Source organism: Anas platyrhynchos, chromosome 3, assembly GCF_047663525.1.
Source record: "Anas platyrhynchos isolate ZD024472 breed Pekin duck chromosome 3, IASCAAS_PekinDuck_T2T, whole genome shotgun sequence".
NCBI classification, from domain to species: Eukaryota; Metazoa; Chordata; class Aves; order Anseriformes; family Anatidae; genus Anas; species Anas platyrhynchos.
In genome coordinates this window covers 54041434-54061107 of record NC_092589.1, presented here as the reverse complement: position 1 = coordinate 54061107, position 19674 = coordinate 54041434, and the positions used below count along the sequence as shown (strand labels likewise).

General features: G+C 41.5%; 2 protein-coding genes across 8 annotated transcripts in view; one reads left to right on the top strand and one right to left on the bottom strand.

Annotated features, from left to right (window-relative positions):
• Positions 1-1653: 1653 nt before the first annotated feature.
• Positions 1654-9315, bottom strand: ARMT1 (acidic residue methyltransferase 1). 3 transcript variants are annotated; one of them, XM_072035915.1, is made up of 5 exons: positions 9169-9315; positions 7635-7740; positions 6842-7083; positions 5234-5399; positions 1654-4232 (listed from the first exon to the last, which is right to left on the bottom strand). In XM_072035915.1, exons 3-5 carry the CDS (start codon positions 6973-6975, stop codon positions 3465-3467), a joined length of 1068 nt encoding a protein of 355 aa, XP_071892016.1. In that variant the 5' UTR covers positions 6976-7083; positions 7635-7740; positions 9169-9315; the 3' UTR covers positions 1654-3464. The 3 variants fall into 3 exon arrangements, with proteins under 3 accessions (XP_071892016.1, XP_027310171.1, XP_038031811.1); XM_027454370.3 differs by lacking the exon at positions 9169-9315 and adding an exon at positions 8639-8773; XM_038175883.2 differs by lacking the exon at positions 9169-9315 and adding an exon at positions 8154-8277.
• RMND1 (required for meiotic nuclear division 1 homolog) overlaps positions 8758-19674 on the top strand; it is a 20841-nt gene continuing 9924 nt past the window's right edge. For 3 of the 5 annotated variants that reach the window (XM_072035917.1, XM_072035920.1, XM_072035919.1), the window contains exons 1-5: positions 8758-8889; positions 10626-11134; positions 15884-15992; positions 18897-18972; positions 19147-19186. In XM_072035917.1, the coding sequence (XP_071892018.1) occupies positions 10640-11134; positions 15884-15992; positions 18897-18972; positions 19147-19186 (720 nt within the window). In that variant the 5' untranslated portion in view covers positions 8758-8889; positions 10626-10639. Of the gene's footprint in view, positions 8890-9852; positions 10165-10625; positions 11135-14872; positions 14995-15883; positions 15993-18896; positions 18973-19146; positions 19187-19674 lie in introns of those variants that run through there. The other 2 variants (XM_072035918.1, XM_072035921.1) reach the window with 2 other exon arrangements.

Here is a 19674-nt window from a genome sequence, read left to right as displayed (position 1 = left end):
TGAAACAGTACGATGTTCAACTTTTGCACAGAAGTATATCATTTATTTCAATATTCTTAAATCAGTTTCCAGTCATACCATCAACTTATTTTCTAGATCAGTTTATTTTATAACAGCTCATCTTACAGCCTCAAATACATAGACTTGTTGTACATATCTTACCTAACAAATTATGAAGTACTTGGTTTTTATACTGACTTTTGCTGTGCCAGTGACCCTAATTTTCCCACTGTTTCATCACAGATGGAAGTCATTGTTATCTCTCAAGAACTGATTTACAAATACAGTTCCTCAAGAGGTAGCACACACACAAAAAAAAAAAATGTGTCAAAAGACATTGGTCTGTGGTGGTCCTTGGAATTACTGAAAATGCCCTTATTTCTGCTATAAATACTCAAATGGCACATGAAAGGAAAACCTCAAGAATTTGGGTATACATATTAGTAGCTCCTGGGGTATGTTGTAGAAGCATTTTGGGCAATTAGTTATAACTGATGTACAGAAGCAACTTTCCTGGACAATCAAGAAAATAATTATGCTATAACGTATGCTATTGTTGTAACACATGCTTTATGCTGTCTAATAACAGTATATTCCACCTGAACGAAGTAGGCACAGGTTTCCCTTTCATGAAGCTGTACTTACACAAGTAGTTAATGCTGAATACCTCGGAAAGCACTTCCTAAATGTATACACTATTTTCAACTAACCTATAACCTATAGAGTACCAGTCCTGCTCCTACCTTGTAGCACGGGAGAATATAACACCGGCATTTCAGCATCGCTTCTTTTCTTTATTGGAAATCTGAATTTTACTTTTTGTAAACTCTTTGTAACAGCCAACCAACAAATGGAAAAGTGTAATGCATATTCCATCCTGTCTGTAAATGACACGTTGCAGTTACAGCTATAGAAGCCAAGCAATTAGGTATCTGGAAGTTATGTATGTGTATTCTTGATGTAATTAGGTTGTCACGCTAATAATTACAAAACTTTCCTTTGTGAGGGGTAAAAGACATGCTGACTTAATAGACTGCAAAATGAGTTACAACTTTCAAACCTCTCCAGCAGCTTAAGTGAGCACCTCAAAAATCATCCATCCAGAGAAGATCAGGTTCTTTCTGCTAATTATTTTGCTTCCTTGGACTAGGCAGGAAGTTTTCAGTGCACCTATTCCACAACATCCACCTCTCTGCTCTTGACCCAAAGCTGTTGCTTCAAAGTGCATTTGAAACAAGTTAACAGCATTTTCAAAGATGAGAAACTGGGGCTCCAGTGCCCAGACTCATCATACCATTTATGTATTTGATCAAAGCACCACATCTGGAGCCTCCCTGAGCTCTCTCCGGACAGAGACAGTCCATCTGACCTTTAGCTCTCGACTGGATTTCTAACTTACAGTTATTCAAATGGTTGGGGATGGACATGAATTCATCCTTTAGATGTAGTAAGCCAGAGATACAAAGGAAATGACTAAGTTCAGGTCCCAAAACTAGAATCCCACCAGTATTTAGTATTGTATTGCCTCCTGAAATTCCTAGCATTTTAGTTTTTGAATATTTGACCTTGCAACTTTGAAATATGAATATACTTTCAGAAGTGAAAAGAAAGAAGAACACAAACACAAATAACCAAAGTCATCAGCAACTGGAGTGCGTTTATCCATTATATTGATCTTTATTATAAGAACACAGTATCTCATAGCACCAACTGATTCTCTGCATGTCAGAATGGGAAACGAGACATTTTTTTGCCAGTGATTTCACTGACCAGAAGGGATTCCAGCTTCATTTTCAAAGGCTAAAATAGCTTTAGACCTACCAAAGTTTACTCTTGTCTTAGGTTAACTGTTAAGTGCAGAAGTCGCTTTTAGTCCACCTTCCACCATCCAGCCATTCTAATTCCTTTGTTAGAGCACATGTTTCTTCAGTTCCAGAATGCAGCCAAGTAAGGCCACTACAGTGTCCTCCTTTTTGTTGTGTAAGATTTCACTGTATCTATAAAATAGAAGATGAAGTTTCTCTACCTGTGGGTTACTCCTGTTCTCTGTAACATAACGACCCCGGTTACCAGCAGCAAGTTCTACTCATTTTAGCAGCTCCAGACAGCAGCACAGACAGAAAGACAGATGCTATGAGAAATTTTGCTATTTTCTAACAAACCTGCATTTATCACTGCCATCATATCAGCCCTCCAAAAAGGCCCTATTTCAAACAACTAAAATAAGACAATAGAATCTATTTTTAATTTTTCCTTTAGAAACAGATACTGCATTTTCCCTTTCATGTCACTCTGAAAAAAAAAAAAAAATCACTAAAATATTCCAAATTTTCCCCCAACTTCTGAGTGAGGTAAACTGAGACTGGGTTGGAGGAAAAGAAAATGGGACACAACTTTAATTAGCAGCAACCTATATGGCATGTGTATCTTTAGTATATATTGTACTTCTCAGTGCAACTGGGGTTATATTTCCCCCATAAAAAATGTGGCATCCTTCTTAAAAAAATACAAAGCACTATATTTGACAATGTTGACAATTGAAAGAGGCAGCAATACTTGAACCACCAACACTGGTGGTGGACAGGCCACCTTCAGTTCAAGTCTTTATTAAATCTAAAATCCAGTTAGCAAGGTAACTGTGTTTTGTTGTTTTTGGTAGAGATTCTTAGATAAATAAAACCTTCCCCACTCTTAAAATGGAATTGTCCATTTTCCTACTACCAGATGGGATAACTCCCCTCTTCCAAGCAAAATGGTTAGCAACATCCACTTCTATTTTAAAAATCGAAATTTAAGTTTAATTTTAAAGTTTAGATTCAACATTTACCAGATATCACCCCAAAACTCTTCTCTTAACGTACTGCTATTTTCAAATAAGACAACCATTTAAAAAACAATGAAAGTACTTTGTCAATTGACACAAGCAGCACATAAAAAACAATTTATGTAAAAAGTAGAAGTAAACTCTTTCAAGCAGTTTTAAAATATGTTCCTGCAATGACCATATGCAAAATAATTCATTTGTGCTTTTGCTAAAACATCAGCTTTCATGCAATTGATGGCACATGGAGAACAAAATATCCTGAAGTGAGTAAATACATGCAAAGATGCAGTTGAGAAAACTGTTTCCAAAGCAGATTTTTCACTTGTTAGGCATAAACCCTCATACTCAATGATGAAGAAAAAAAATTACGGACAACCAAATGTTCACCTTAAACATCTTCTGCTGACATTGGACAATAGGAACACAAAATATGTTGAAATGCAGTGATTTATGTAAACTGTGAACTTTTACAGAACACCAAGAAGTCTTTTGTGGAACAACAACAACAAATTGTTTGGAAGAAAAAGTGCAAACAAGAACAAAAATTTGCTGAAGCCAAGCATAGAACAGAGAAAGTTGAACTTTTTAACAAAGTTAAAACTTTGACTAAATCTATCTGCCAGAATATTAGGAACTGGAGTCAGAGAGCAGGATCAAACTGAACCACCCCATATTTCCCACTTATCATCCATTCAGGTTCAGAAGCCTGAATTTGTTCAGCTTGTCCAGGTTTCAGGCCAACCTGCGTGTCAGATTTCAGTGTTCTCAAACTACAGAGAGGTGCAGGATGAAACTTGTTCAAGGCCTGATGAAAAGGAACAGTGTGCTCCCATTTTCTATCTCCTGTTAATTTTCTATAGTTTAGATCACCTTTAAAAAGAAGCAAGTTTGACTTCTGTAGATCAGCATACAAATCAGGAGCAACCTCAGCCATACTGGAAAAATCATGTGGCAAAGTCCAAAACATGTGATCGTGGTAAACCCAAACGCCCTTTTTCAAATTGCCCTCCCAGTTAATCCCACATCTAGACATCCACATATGATTAGCTGCCTGAAGCTGTTTTATAGTCCAGTTAAAATCATTCTTTGTGGTATCTGACACATACCATGGAATACTCTTTCCACGGAAATGAACTTCATCAGCTAGCTTTGATGATAACAGGAAGTCAGCTAACACAAAATCACTTACAAGTTCAAATCCAGCATTATCCAGGATTATATCAACTCTAACTTTACATTTATCTGTTTTTCTATTTTTGGCATTTTGAAGTAGTGACCAAAGCTTTTCCATATCATTCACTAAGATAAAAGGTACCATATCTTCCAGGCATTGTAGAAGACTAGATTTCTGAGAGCTTTCCTCACCAGCTGAAAAAGAAAGGTCACACTTATTGCCCCACAATGACACCTAGAATGAGGAAGAAACAAAAACATTTGGTAAGTTTCGTTGTAGCTACATTCTGAACTTTGCAAGTACTTAAAGATTTTTGTTTATTTCTTTTTTAGGGACACGAAGGCTCTGACTCCACATTTTCCTCCAAGCTTTAATAGAAATCAACTTCTTGTGCAAAAATCTCAACACAGAAAAAAAAAAAGTCTTGGAAGGAACCAAACAAGGCTCTGCATTTATGCAGGCATCAGAAACATGCATCAGAACTGACAAAGATGGAAGATTCAGAACAATGTAAACACACTGATTGGAAAGCTTTATAAATTGTGTTCTCCACACTATAACTCCATAAAACACCAGTGGGAATACAAAAAAAGTAATAAAACGTGATTTATTACATGAAGCCAAATAAGAACTAGAACTAGTACTCATTTACAAAAACATAAAAGAGTTTTAAGTACACTCTAATGAGCTTTTAATAGTTTTGTCATATAGTTCATGTGCATTGCTGCCAATGAACGAACTTACCATAATCCTGTGATATTCTGTATTCTATCCAAAGGCATTTTTTTCCGAGAACAATGCAGTTATAAACTTTTAAACCACTTCTGGCCCAAACTGACATCTAGCTTATTTCCAAAAGTCTAAAGCTTTTAAAGCGTCAGTAAAATTAACTGTTTTAAAATTCTGTAGTTAAACAACAAAAAGGCCCTCTGGAACTCAACATAACATTTATTTTAGAGATACTGTTTCCTGTGAGAGAATAAGCTGGGTTTTCAAATACACAACGAAGACCAGCAGTATAAGGAAAACATCAAACAAATACTTCCAGTGTAGTGATACAGTATGGCCATCAGGATTTCATCACACCCTTACAAACAAAAAAAAAAAGAACAAAAAAGCTTTTAAAAAAAATTCTCAATGAAACTCAGATTCTTTATACCCTCAAGGTTTAATTTGCTACAGAGAAGAGATATTTTAAAGTCTTGTGTAAAGTCTAGTGTAAACTACAAGTTTACCTGCAGTAGCTTAAAAAATTCCTCCTGAAGTTGCTTCTCATCTAGATCTTTGATGTTTTTAAGCAGTTCTTGAAAGTAAGTGCATAAGGCAATAATAGCCCCTTGGGATTCGAAGAAATTTTGAGCCTTTCCTTCTTTAAATACATCAAAATTATCAATAGGTGGGCTAAAAGTAAGCAGAGAAAGAGTATATTAACATACTTTCCACATTTTCCAAGACAGCACTTGAAATACATGAAAACGCAAGCTCAGAGCTCAGTGGTTTTAGACTGTGTAATAGCCACTGATTATGCAGTTTTAACTTGTCATAGGGAATTCTTAGGCATCTGAATAAAAGCTTGATAACACACCTTACTAAACCAAATAGCATACAGGACATCTTCATATTTTTAGCAATTCTGAGAGTGAATAAGCATTCAATCCTTGCTGTAACAATTTTAAACTCCATTCTTTGTATACAAAGGACTAAAATTATAATATGCAAGTGAACAAACATAGTGAATTGCTGACCCAAACTGCATTCGTGCCTACTGAAGTATATTTCCCATACCAAAGCCTCTTACAGTAACGTGATGTCATTCTTATGAAAGCTTTTATCTAGGACTTTTGAAAATTAACACGACAAAGATGACAAAATAATGCAGCTCTTGGACTATATGAGAAATAGAAACTCATTATGTAATAAGAATCATATTTGCTGTTACATGTTTTAACAAATGATTGAACCTCTATCCAAACATATGCTTAACAGCAGCAAAATAATAAAGACTGAGAAATTTAAAGCTTACTAATGAAGAGCATCTGTTTGTTTTAGTACAATCCAAAACATCCATCTCAAATTTGAACTTTCAAGAGTTCCAAGGGCCTGATATAGCAGTAGAAACAAGGAAACCCATTACTATGTTTCCATCTCTGTAATGCTAAGAACAGGTCCATTATGCATAAAGTATCTCATCTTATTTTATTTCATTTTAGACAGCAGCAGGCAATTAAACTGTTCATTCCTACCCCGTTATGTTATACTGGCACCTCGCCACAGTACCAGCACAACAAACTTTTCCTTCAAAGTTATTTTTAACCAGGATCAGCTCCCAAAGTCTGATGCAACACATGGCCTGCAAACCCTGCTGTAACTAAGATGATGGTGTAGAATGAACGGGTCCATTGCAGTAAGAACTTCAGATCTCAAGCAGCAGAACAAGTTAGAATGCCCAACATGGTGGTGGCACTCCTATTACGTATTTTAGATGAACGTGCACCTTAAGAGATAACTCTAAGCTAACAAACCTTTTAGAGATGTTAAATCACTTTGAGACCCTGCTCTACATTAGTCTGCAAGGGCAAGCTATGCAGTCTACATGAAAACTCAAGTTTGACTAAGTTGCAGAAACCGAATCATAACAAACAACAATAAACCTCAAAATCTACTGAATAAAATAATATTGATTTTAAATCTGAGGTGCAGAACAAGGGAAAAGGAATATGGAAATACTTAAAACTTTTTTATTTTTGTATATCTTAGTCCCCAGGTGTCTTCCTTTCTCCTAAAATTAAAAGGGGGCAGAATAATGTTTTGCAGAGTAATACACCAAGCTAGTAAATACTTACTTCTGTGCTAACGCTGCATGAATTCTTCGATACATGTAACACTCTACATATAACCAAGGAGACTGAAACCAACTTGGTCCTCCATTTCCATTTGATAAATTTCGTTGGTAGTCAAGGTATTGGTTCCACAGCATGGCATCAGGCAGCTCATCTTCTAATGGAGTCACTGGTTTGTCTGTTTGAAGTTCATTCCGTAATTTGGAAAGGAAAGATATAGCTCTCTTCTCTGCTTCAACACCCTTCTGAAATAAGTGAAGAACAAAAGTTCCTATTCTGAACATTTATTCCTGTAGAAACGCAGACCAGGTTTTCAGGAATAAGCAAGCAATAAGCTTCAATTGCCACATACAAGTCCCTGAAAAATCAGAGCTTGATTCAGCCAAACACATTTGGGTAAATGATTCTCATTTTATGCATATGCTCCTAAAGTGAATCACGCATTGGACTTCTTTCTAGATTGGATCTTTTGGTCATTAGAGGGCAACAGAAAAGTGAAACTGCCATCGTCAGAAGATGCTAAGTCTATTAGCCATAGCAGCATTAAAAAGAGAAAGAGGGAGGAAAAAAAAACTGATGCAAGGGCAGAACAGAAACATCAGAAAAAGGTAGGACAGGAAGGTGAATTATGAAATGTATAAAAGAAAGCTACAAGAAAGGTGGCCAAGAAGAAGAACAGATAAAAAGAATAAGAAAGCCAAGCAATGATCATAGAAATAAATCAGTAAAAACATAGAAGGGGTCTCAACAGTTAGGGGGGAAAAAAAAATCAGGCAAAAAGACACCTTACTCTTACCTCACCATGTTCTTCAAAGAATTCATTTTTATGTCGATGCAGAGTATCAATAGTTCTTGTGAGGATCTGGGGCAGTCTGTCTTTGATTGTAAAATATGCAAATGATCTGAAAAGGAAAGGATCAAAATTTCCTTACTGAGAGGAAATGATAAAGTATCTTCTATTTTTAAATAAACATAAGGTCTTAAAAAATATGTTTGTGTACTTTTATAGTAGTTGACATTTAGAAAAAAAGATCTCAAATTGGTTGGGCTCTTGGGTTGACTTCTGGAGAAGTCTTTTCGGGGAAGAAAACACTAACTGACTAGCTCTGACCGAGGTAAAAAATGTAGTCAATTCCAGGCTAAAATACATTCTCTAATTGTGGTTAGGCAGATGTAAAGATAGGTAAATTTAAAATTAAGAGCCCAGAGAAACATGTCATGTTTAGCTATACTGCAATTGTACTGATTTTACAATCACAAAATCCACAGTGCTTGCTCCCAATATATAAATTCATACATAAATAGATAGATTTACAGCTACACAGGTAGATTTAGCACCACGTCCAACCTCTCCTTGAGCACCCCTAGGGACGATGCCTCCACCCCCTCCCTGGGCAGCCCGAACCAGCGCCCGACTGCTCTTTCCGAGCAGAAATATCTCTGAACTTCCACCCTGAGCCTCCCGTGGCACAGCGTGAGGCCCCTCCCTGTATGCCAACGGCTTTACGGTGGCTTTGTTTGCTGGGCAGGGCACCGAGGCAGAGTTAACACGGAACTTTAACCCCCCCCCCGCGGAAGGCGGCTGAGGCTGAGGCCCATCCCGCAGCGCCGCCTGCCGGCGCCTCCCCGCAAGGCCCCACCGCAGCGCTCCGAGGGCCGCCCCCCAGCTCCGCCCCGCCTCGCTCCGCCCCGCCCGGCGCCATCCGCCGGCCCCGCCGCCCCTTCCACCGCCTCTCCGCGGGGCCGGGAGCCGCGGCCGAGCCCCGCTCTGCCCCCCTCAGCACCGCTGCCGGGACGCACCCCTTGAACCTGCCGGACAGCGGCACCGGTAGGGCCGTTACCGGCAGCGCCGTCCCCGCCGCCGCCATCTTGTCCCGCCCCCCGGAAGCGGGGCGCGGCGGCCGGACGGTATTGGCGCGGCGGGCGGCGGGCGGCGGCGGCGGCGGGGCCCGGCGGCCGGGGGGCGGGGCCGCGGCGAGCGCGGCGGAGAGCGGCGCGACCCCTCCCCCACCCCCCCCTCCGCCTCCTCCTCCTCCTCCCCCCCCCCTCAGGTCAGTGCTGGCGCGCGCCGGGAACCGCCTCGCCCCTCCCCGCCCGCCGCGGCGGCGGCAGAGGGGGAGGGAGGGGAGGGAGGGAGCGGGCTGGTGGCGGCCGCTCCGCGCTGCGGAGAGGGAACGGGACGGGGGGGGAGGCAACGGGGGAACGGGGGGGGTGGGGATAGATGGGGAAAGGGGAAAGGGGAACAGGGAACGGGGCCGTTTCCTGCCCCCCCCCCGGTGTCAAAGCCTCAAGGTCGCGGCTCGCTGACACACGCACAGCTCCCCGCGCACCGCGGCGGCTGGAGGAGGGCAGGCCGGGCGTCGTGGTTCGCCCCTGCCCGCCCCCCTGCCCGCCCGGCCGGCCGCGGGCGAGGCGCCCCCGGTAGCGGCGCCCCTCAGCCGCCGCCTCAGGGGGGCGCCGCGGCCTCGCCGCCGGTCGTTACGCGCCCGGCGTCTGATTGGCTGCCCGGCGGGCTATGTCCCGCCCTCCCGAGGCGGGCAGCCAATGGGAGCGCGGCTCCGCCGTGCCTCAGCGAGGCGCTGCCGCCGGGCCGGGTGATGGCGGCGCGGCCCGTTGGGGCCTCAGCGCACCGCTGGGTGCGGGCAGCGTGCGCGTAACCGCCTCGTGGAGCCCGTAACGTGCCGAGCAGCAAGCACATAAATCCGAAATGCCTACAGCACATAAATGCCCAGTGTCAAGCACCTGTCCTGTGGCAGCCCGGGGGAGCTCCGTGACCCTTTTTGTGGGGCTTCTTCTGACAAAAGAAGGGGCGTTTCGGCCGTTACGCAGTGTGTCGGTGTTGTTAACGGCCGTTTACGCTGCTTTGGGAAAAATATCCCTAAACAGACCCATTTTATTTAAATTATGGAGCTCCACGGGTTTTCTTTATGCTAATACCTTCCTGAAAATGAATTCTCTGTCGCCAGGGGAACGCTCCTGGCTGACAGAAGCGGGGGGGGGCAGGGACGCGGCGCTGCGAGCCCTCAGCAAGCGCAACCCGCCCCTGGAGGAGCCCGGCCTGCGGACGCTCACAGAGTTCACTTAATCAACACCCGCAGCACAGCACAAATACGCTCAGGAGCTAGATTTTGTGCTGGATTGGCAGCCTAACAGTGCGCGTTTCCGGCAGTGCAGGTGGATCCGCAGGCAGCCCGTACTGCTCCGTTGTGTAACGGCAGGATCAAGGCCGCAGCCTGGTTTAGGGGCCTCTCGTTTCAGTTGTGACAGGCGAGAGGAGCTGGATCCATGCTGGGCTGGCAGCAGCGTAGTTGTGGTAGCTGGTGTGGGTCAGTATGAGTGTTGTGTAGGTGATGTTGCCACACAAGCACACAGCAATCTAGTTGTTGTTTCTGCTATGTTAAAATAATGATGCTTGCAGCCTGCAAGGCTGATTTCTTCCCCTTAAGGTGAGTGCTTGCCCATGAGTAGTTTCATCAGTGGAGTTGCTGAGAGCACAGACCACTACACAGAACGAACAACAGAGGGGAAAAGATACCTGGTTACATACTGACATAGCAACCAACGCTACCACTGGGTATTGCGAGCACACAGTTCATTAACATGCTTTAATCTTAATTAGAGTATGTCCACAGCATTGAGAAAAAGCTTTTTAGAGCCATCACTGTTTGTGTTTAGGAGTACTAATGCATTCAAAAGGAGTATGGGTCACCTTTTAGCTAAGGGACAAATAATAATATTTCTTTCCAAAGGGTTGATAGAGGATTTTGTTTCTTTCTTTTGAATACAGTTCTGAGGGAAGCAATGAGACTGAAACTTCTGCGCCTTCAGGCTGAATCTTTCCACTCTTTAACAACCATATGCCGACACCAAACCTTTAATAGAACTGGACCTCCACTACCAAAGCTGCATAATGAACTTGACAGGACAGCAAGGAAGATTGGGAATTTGTTTGCTCTGAAAACTGCTTCTTCTTGTTTGACAAGTCAATGTGTGCAAGTGAAGAATTGGCAATTGATCCAAGGAAATGTACCAGCTTTGGGAAAAAATGTTCATTATCAGAGCAGGGAGATGTTTTTTCCACCCTGGAAACATTTTGGTATGGCAGCAATGGGAAACTACAAGCTCAATACGGAGCATATTAAAAGGCTTTGGAACATGTCACCAAGATTTCACTCCATTGTAGCAGCTTCTAAAATTATTCCAAAACAGAGTAACCAGCCAGTTAAGAGGCCACCAAAGGCACCAAGGACCAAGCAGCCATCCAGAGCTAACCAGCCACTACCATCAGAAATGGAGGTAAAGAATACAATTTGCATTCTATATAATATTAAGGGGACTTCATCAGCTTCATTTACGTTCACATTTGGGTTTAGATTAAAATTTTAATGCAATTAACATATTTCTTTGGTGAAGAAGATTTCGTTGTTTACCTGACTCTGGCCACATAGAGAGGTCAGAACTCTACAAACAGGAACAAACTTGATAGAAACTATTGTGTCTGGTATTTTGAAGACAAAATAGAGACGTACTAGCAATATGGGACAAAAGTGGAAGGAAGAGAGTTGGTTATTAAAATGGAAAGACATTAAACCCTTAAAAATGTTTTAAGCTAGTTCAATATTTAGGAGAAAAATCCAGCTTTTGGAGTAATTCAACTTTCCCCAGGCATCCTGCTTGCCCAATTCTGTCCAGTTTTAAGGCTTTGTTCTATGTCTAATAGAAATCAAGATGAAAGTAGATAATAAAGAGCTTATAAATATTCAGATTAGATTTCAGAAGCTTTTGATTTAGGCTGTATTCTCAAGTATTGCTGCTTTTTTTTTTTTTATATAAACGGTCACAGCATTTCAAACTATAGTGAAATAGCTTTAATACTACAGCAAAATTATTTCAATTTTATTCTTAGTGATAAAAATAAGTTCTTCTAGGAATATCTGGATGGAGATCATAACACTTAGTATGTGAAGCCTCACAGTATTTCAGAGAGGATCATTTCTGTTCTGTCAATGGCAGAACTGAGGTGCAGACATAGCCTGCGTTACTTGAGGAAGATTATTCCAAGTGTAGAAATAGCACCTGGATCACCAGATTACTAGAACTACGGAGTAACTTCATCAACAAAACATTTGGGATAAACTCAGATCTATAGGGTGAGTAAGTGGAACAGCGCATGCTTGTAGCTCTTAATCCTTAAGACAGCTCTTTGAAAGCCTTTACTACTAGCCAAAGCAGACTGTGAGTGTACTTAAATATAACATCTACAAGGAAAAAATCCTGGTGTCAAAAATGTTATTGTTCTCCTCAAGCTACCATAACAGCAGAGTTCCAGGGTATTGTTAACAAAATAGTGCTATAGACGAGACTGGGACCAGCACTGTGCTTTCAGAAGCAGCTTCCGCATTGCAAAATCTGCCTATTGCATATCTGCTGAATGTGAGCACCGAGGTCTTAACGCTTGCCTTCTACTCCTGCAAACTCCATTTAATGTTTTTGTATGATTATCAGGAGTAAGACTTAATGTGATATTGAGGCTCCATTGTAGAAAATTTAGTTCCCACTTGAGTTTTCCTATTACTCTGAAAACAGAAAGTGAAGAATTTTAGTCCTAAATCACCACATGCTGTTTTAAGCTTGTTATTTGTACTATGACATTATATGTAGAGGTTACTTCCTTTTTTGTGGGGTGGATTGAAGTGACGTTTCTTAATTAGATTTTTGAGGTTTCTGAATGGCAGTATGAAATGCTAAAAGTTTTTGTTTGACATTTTCATTTACATGTGTACAAGTAATATGCACTGCTATTTTTACTGCTATTTTTACTTTTTTCCACTGTGAAGAGATGGAGAAAATTCTGCCTGATAGGAAAGATCATTATTATTTCATTACAGAAATCGCATAAACTCGGGCCTAACAAAGCATTTTCTATTTTTGAATAAACCCTTTGTGGTTTTGGCAAATACACAGCTCCATTTTCAGAGGTACTTGACATGCTGTCACCCTGACTGTGCACAGGCTGATAGTACTTTGGAACAAGCATTTATTTTTTTTTAACCTGTTTTTGTACTTCCTTATAGGTACTTAGTATAAAGAGATAAAGAGTTAGTTTAAAGATGCTACCGTTTTCTGTACTATGACTAATACAAGTACAGCAAACAGAGAGGCCCTGTGTTTTTTTTCAACACGCCGTCATTATTCTCTAAATCCTTTGTCACAAAAAAGCTGATCCTGTCTTCCTCTACATATGGTGGGGGAACCAAGAACCCTCCAGTAACACAGGCCCTATTTCCACTGCAGTTGCCTGAGAGCTGGCTGCAGTGTCCCTTCCTTCATAGTCTGCCTCTGGAGACAGCAGCTCTAGACCCATTCTGAAGGTTTTCAGTTAGATGAACCCTGAGGGTCTCTGGTTTCTGTTGGGAAGGGCCATTAACACCTTCCTTTTGCCGAATTGTCTGTGAATAAGCTCCTTCCCACCCCTTGCCTGCACTCCATGTGCTGCCTGCAGCTGGAATGCCGAGCACCAGCAGTGATAAATGGTTGGAGACCAGTTCTTCAGGGTAGGTGGAAGAGTTGCTTTAAAGTGGTAACTGGTTTAGTCAGTCCCTAGTGCCACGACTCGGGTTAGTTACTGATACTGCAAGGTCTGAAGGCATGAGAAGCCTTTGAGCTGATTTTTAATGCTCTGGCCATATATACTCTAGAAAAAGCGTGAAACTCAATTAAAGATGTGGTTGCTAGTGTCCTGGAGGCAAAGACTGATTCCTGTGGTGGTATGAGGGTTAAGTTCATCTTGCAGCTTTTCTTTCTTCAAAATGTTTGTATGCTTAAAATGAAAGAGATGGATGGATTAACCAGAGAATGATGGTTCCTGTGCAGTTGTTGGGGGCATGATGATATGGAGAATGAGTTGCTGAAGTAGTTAGGATGGCTAATGGGATAGTTGCTGTGGGGCTCTGAGTTGAACCTGAGTGAATCCCCAGGCACAGCCAGGAAGCAGGGGGTGGCAAGTGGCTGGAGTTGGTGTCACCAAGACAGACCTTCCATTCTGTTCAGGCAAGTGTGTAGGTGAGGGTGTAACAGGCTGCACGGGTTGGAGGTTTACCCACATAGCTCACCATCCACAACCTACGGGTAACAAGTCAACACCTGTATGTTAGGATTAGCTGAATCACTCGTTAGCTTACAGACATCTCTGTTCCATCTCCATCAGCTATCATGGGAGAGTAGATTTCTAGGGTGTCTGTGGATGCACAAATTTTAGGTACCTTAAACTCTATACCCAGTCCAAATGTCCCCCACCAAACAAGAGTTTAGTAAAAGGGAAACAGTACACTGTTACTGAAAAAGAAAGAAAGAAAAGAACAACATACTGCATATTCAAACTGCTGATTCAGGCACCTAGTCTTGGCAGCCAGCTTCTGGTGCTAGCTACAGTCTTTGCCTGGAAAGTAAAATCACAGCAGTAGATATAGTCTGTCCTCTAGTGCATCTGCCTTGAAAAGAACAATAACAAAATTAACTGTGGAAAAGTATAGAGCAGGATAAAGACTTTCAGATTATTACTAGCTAGATTACAGTATATTTCCTGAATAGATACTGAGAATGTTGGTTGCTTTTTTTTATAGATGATACGGTAATAATGTAACTTTTCAAAAGTACTGCAGCAAGGAAACTGAAAATACATTTCTGTTCGACTGTTGACTCAGCCTAGTCATGGAAATACATCTACAAAATTGCTGTCTGAATACTGAATTACTTTTAAAGTGTATTTTCTGTTAGTGGTCACTGAACTAAGATGACGTGTAAACAAAACTTTAGAAATGATAACAGAAAGTTAAAGTGAAAAAAGAAAATGAAGTTAAGTGCATGGCCTTGCCCCCAATCAGTGGTGGTGGGCCCCCTTCAGGGGCAAAACACATCTCCTCAGGTGTTGCAGTTTGGTGTATGAGTGCAGCGAGAAAGTCATTTGGATTTGAAGTGTATTGTGGGTATAAATGCTTGCAGATGGGAACAGCTCTTTTGTTGGTTTGTTGTTAGTTACATCCCCCTTTGTATTAGTTACAAAAAGCTGGAAAGTGACGGCCCCGCAGTGAGAAGCATTGCTGTCTGGATATCTTCCATTGCAGTGTACTGAAGAACATCATCATGGGAAATACAGGGTATCCGAACAAAGAAATCCCCTTAAAATGAGGAGTAGAGTTCGTAGGTCGGTTTATGGTGACCTGTCGGATTAATCAGGAAAGCTTTTACACAGATGACTTTCTGATGCCTTTGCCATGCGTGAGTCAGTCCTGCTGCAAGTCAGCACCCCTTTTCCTCATGTTCTTGCAGTGTGCCAGTTATTTGTTCCACTACAGCATTTTATTTCTTTTAAGCTGTGGGATCCTGAGACAAACTGGCTGTTGCATTCAGCTCGGCCGTGGTTTCAGCCGAGGCCGCGTTGTTAGCACAGGATTCCCCTCAGGGAGGGGACACTGATCTGCAGCTGGCCCCGACCTGTGGCTCTGTGCTGTCCCCGGAGCTGCCTGCACAGCCAGCTCCGTCCTGGGCAGGATGGGACCAGACTGCTGCTCTGGGAGCTTGTGGTGCTTCCTAGGCAGGCTGGGGTGGTCCAGCTCCATGTGTCTTCACAGGTCTTTAAGCTGCTATTGAGGGTGTCTTGCTTTTGGTTTTGATGGTCGACCATGTATATCAGAGAGTTTAGGATGTGAGAGCAACTGCAGCTCTCCTGTTAGAGCATTTCTCTGGCATTCAGGGCAGAAGGGCTCAGTTCGTGGCTCTGTCACGCAGGTTTTTGGTGTGACTGACTCACATTACGTGGTTTGGTCTCTCTGTGAACCTCAGATAGGCTTTCTTCCCCACTTAGCAGGGAGTAACCTCATTAGTAGTTGTACACGAAGCAGACAGCGTAGCAATGCTGATTAGTAGAAAAGAGTGAATAAATGAAAAGTGTCGCTTTCATGATTAATTTGAGGGAAACATGAACGTGTCTTATGAACATCTTGCTTCAGCCTTTCCCTAACTCGAATCTTTGTTCCTTTGGCACAGAATCTGATGCAGTGCACAGCCTTTGCAACAGCAGATGAGTATCATCTTGGTAATCTGTGTCATGACCTGACTTCACATGGATATGTTGAAATAACAAGTTTGCCTAGAGGTAGATTTTTAAAACATCTTAAAAACAATATTATATCTCGTTAAATGAAATACGGGTGAGGTAAATAATTTTTACAACTTCACATATTCTTATTGTGTTAATACCCTGGAATACATCTTGGTACTTGTAATATACAGGTAGCTCTATCTAAAAGTTCCATTTACTTTAAAAATAAATAAGTAAGCCTTCCAGAATAGCAGTATAACCAGCTCTTGCTATTACCATATGATGATTTTTTCCTCAAATTACTGTTACACTAAATTATTGAAAACTTAGTCCTAGAAATGCATTCAAGAAAAATATTTTTTTTTAATTTCTAATACTAAAAATACGGCTTTTCAAGAAATCTGCCAACTGAAAATTTTCTGAAAGTTTGTTTTAACCAGTGTTTCAGTACGTGATGCCATGGTGCTTCGTCTGCCAAGCAACGTTGTAATTGGAAGTGTTGCACCTTCTTTCCATACCCAAACTTCTATTAACGTAAATCACTGAGGGTTGGAGGCACGCAAGAGAGAGTCTTGCTGACTAAGTGCAATGTAAAAGAGATGCACATACCAATTTAATTCTGGTAAAGAGAACGCAGTTGACACTTCATACTGGCCAAACATATCCTAGCTGGATGAGTCCCTGCAGCAAAGTAATTGGTTCTGGTTCTCTTCGAAGTATCTCTGAAGACTTGGGAAAGTATGGTGTGGAAATAGCTGCAGGATACTCCAGGAGAAAAACAAATGGAGCTTTTTATAGCTTAACGAACCCGATGCCCCAGAACAGCTGCGATTTTCATATGTTGGCAGTAGATTTATTTATTTTTTGTGAATGAACAGATTATATAAAGCTAAGAGGAATGACAAATATTGTTTATGTGCGTTTCAGTAGAGGTTATCAAATACCTGGCTGACTCTCAAACACCCAATAAACCAGCTGTGATAATAATCCAGTGGATCTTTTTAAATGCAAGATTTAGTAATGGCTGTATTTCTCAGAAAGGTGAATGTGGAAAGAAAAGGTGCTATATAATACAGGCATCATGTTCCTTTGTAGTTAGTTCCTTTGTGTTATAGAAATGCTGGTTTCACTGCTTCAGGATAGAAACTTTGTACAATCCTCAGCACAACTGAGTTACTGTAACGCAAATAGTGCTGTTGCTGGTACTTTACCTTGAAAGTGTGAGTTTTGCCAGTTCTTTCATTTATTCCTGGTGTGTTTTTGACTCCTTACAATAGATACTCTGCCAGAAGTTTGGAGGAAGTAAGGAAAGAATGTTTGATAGTGCCAGCAGATGTGACGTTTTGTGGTGGTTGACACGTGGATGTAGCAGTGCTAAGTCACCAAGCTGAATGTTACATCTTGGAAACTTGAGAAGTACTGGCACATAGAAATCTAAATTAGAAAACTTTGTGTGGATTTGTTGCTTTGTAGTGTTCCCCCTATTTTTATTTTTTTTGACCCCTTTAAAAACATTTTAGTCTGACTGTAGCACTATTTATAAGGGACCAAATTCACATTCACTGTACATGTTCTAGCTGGAGGGGATTGATAAAGTAAGAGTGATATTTGAAAAGGCAAATGAGGAAAATGCAGACAAATATTTCTTCTGTGGTGAACTCCCACTTCACACCCAAAGCTCACTCCAGTGATTCATCGAGTCATATGTTTCTGAATTGGAATAGCAAGTGAAAGAGAGGTCTTTGAAGAGTTCATACAGACCAACTAACTTCATGGTCTCGAGTTGTGTGTTAGCAAAAGTATGGCCAGTATTCAGTCATCTCTTCCTGCCTGCTTAGGCTGCCTGGCCAATGTGACTTCAGCAGTAAAGCAAATGCAGGAGTTCATACCCAGACCTAAATTGGTGCACTGGTGATTGCTTTGTGATATTTATGCAAAGGCGTTGAGCTTTTTAACGCTTAGGTGTTAGGCCTTGCAAATTTGTCTTTGCAGAGTCTCAGCTCACAATAGAGGTGGGAGGTTTTGCTGGTCTGGCTACCAATGGTAAAATGAGTCATGCTGGAAAGTGAACTTTCCTTGGCATAACCACAGCAGGGCTTCTAAAGCTACGCCTGCGCTGGCAGAGCAGTACAGGGGAGCAGCTACAGGGGAAGGGTGGGGGAGTGGAACTGTTTTGAGCACCCAGCACCCACACTGAGTACATTTGGGGGGCCTTCTGCTTGCACCAGCTGGTGTAAGAGTCTGGTCCTCTGTAATGCCTACCTGTTAGCATGGCTGGAGTACCTTAAGTGCAGTGCTGGAGCTCATCTTCCAGTTTAATTTCATGCAAAAGTAATCCAGTTTGTGCACCCTGATGCTTCTGCAGTGCAAACCCAAAGCGTGGTGAACGAAGGGGAGACTGGAGGATTTATTTCAAAAGCATGCTTCTGATCCAAAGGGAAATATGGATGTTCCCTCTGCTGCCTTGAGGGTATGCTCTTTCAGGTTGCTGACTATCAAAGCAAAGTCAGCAAAATTAGCCCCTTGTTGTATAGAAAAGAGAGATTTTGGTCTTCTGGGCAAGCAGAACTTGAGTGGTCATTAGTCTGCAACTGTGGGCCAACTTCTATAGTTCACTTGTGTTCATGTCCACTTTTGCCTTCTGTATTCTGTTCCTGGTTATTTTAATATGCCCTGCATTGGTTTTGTCTAAGTTCTTTAAAGCTGTTATATTTCATTAACTCCAGTTTATAGCAAAGTTTAACATAGCAGCTGAGTCTGTGTAGCATGTGGCACTTTAGAGAAGCTGCATAGTTTTATAATGTCACAGTTTAATCAGAAAAATAAGACATGGGACTGACTCTGAAAGTGTTAGCATGTAACTGTTGAGCTGGAATCATATGCTTATAGCTGTCATGATTAGAAGTGTAATTAATTCTTCATTTTGAACTTTTATTTTGCTTATTTGTTTCAAACTAGATGCTGCAAATGTTTTGGTGATTGGTACTGAGAAATCTGCAAAAGATGATGATGCTGGCATGATTTTTTTCTTCAGGTAAGTTTTAAACATTTTATTAATAGCAATCCTGTGAAAGTGCAGCTTGCTAGATTATTGCATGTAGCTCAATCAGAATGAATCAAAAAAAATGATAACACACTTGATCATACAAAATTGATCATATACTTAAAACAGTGCAATTACACCTCAGTTTTTTCCTTGAATTCACAGGGAAGGGGCTGTTGTGTTTTGGAATGTGGAAGAGAAAAGTGTAAGTAAAGCACAACTGTTCGCTAAAGCTTCATAGTGAGATCTTGTTAGTCCCACAAAGCCCAGCATGCTTTCGTTTTGAGAGTTTGCATCTCTCCAGAAAGGAGGAGGACTGATTCTTCTCCTAAGAAGTGCAGCTGCCCTCAGGTGTGTGGCTTGCTGCTGTATCACCTTTGAAACCCGTCTTTCTGCACAAAATAAGCAAACAGATGTATAACATACAAAGGGGATGAAATTTTCTACTTAAGGCCAAAAATCTGAAACCTTAATCTTGTGAGACTGACAAAAAAATCTTGCAGTTTTATGTACTGAAGAAGTAGATCAGAAAAATCGACGCATGAATGGTTGTTTAACAGGAGTTAATGTAACAGGAAATAAATCAGCAGAGAAGGATCGTTCTAGTGACATTTAAGTCGGATCTTAAAACTGCAAAACTTACTATCCAAAGCTTACATTTGGTTAACTTGAAACATGCCAAATTTGTAAACA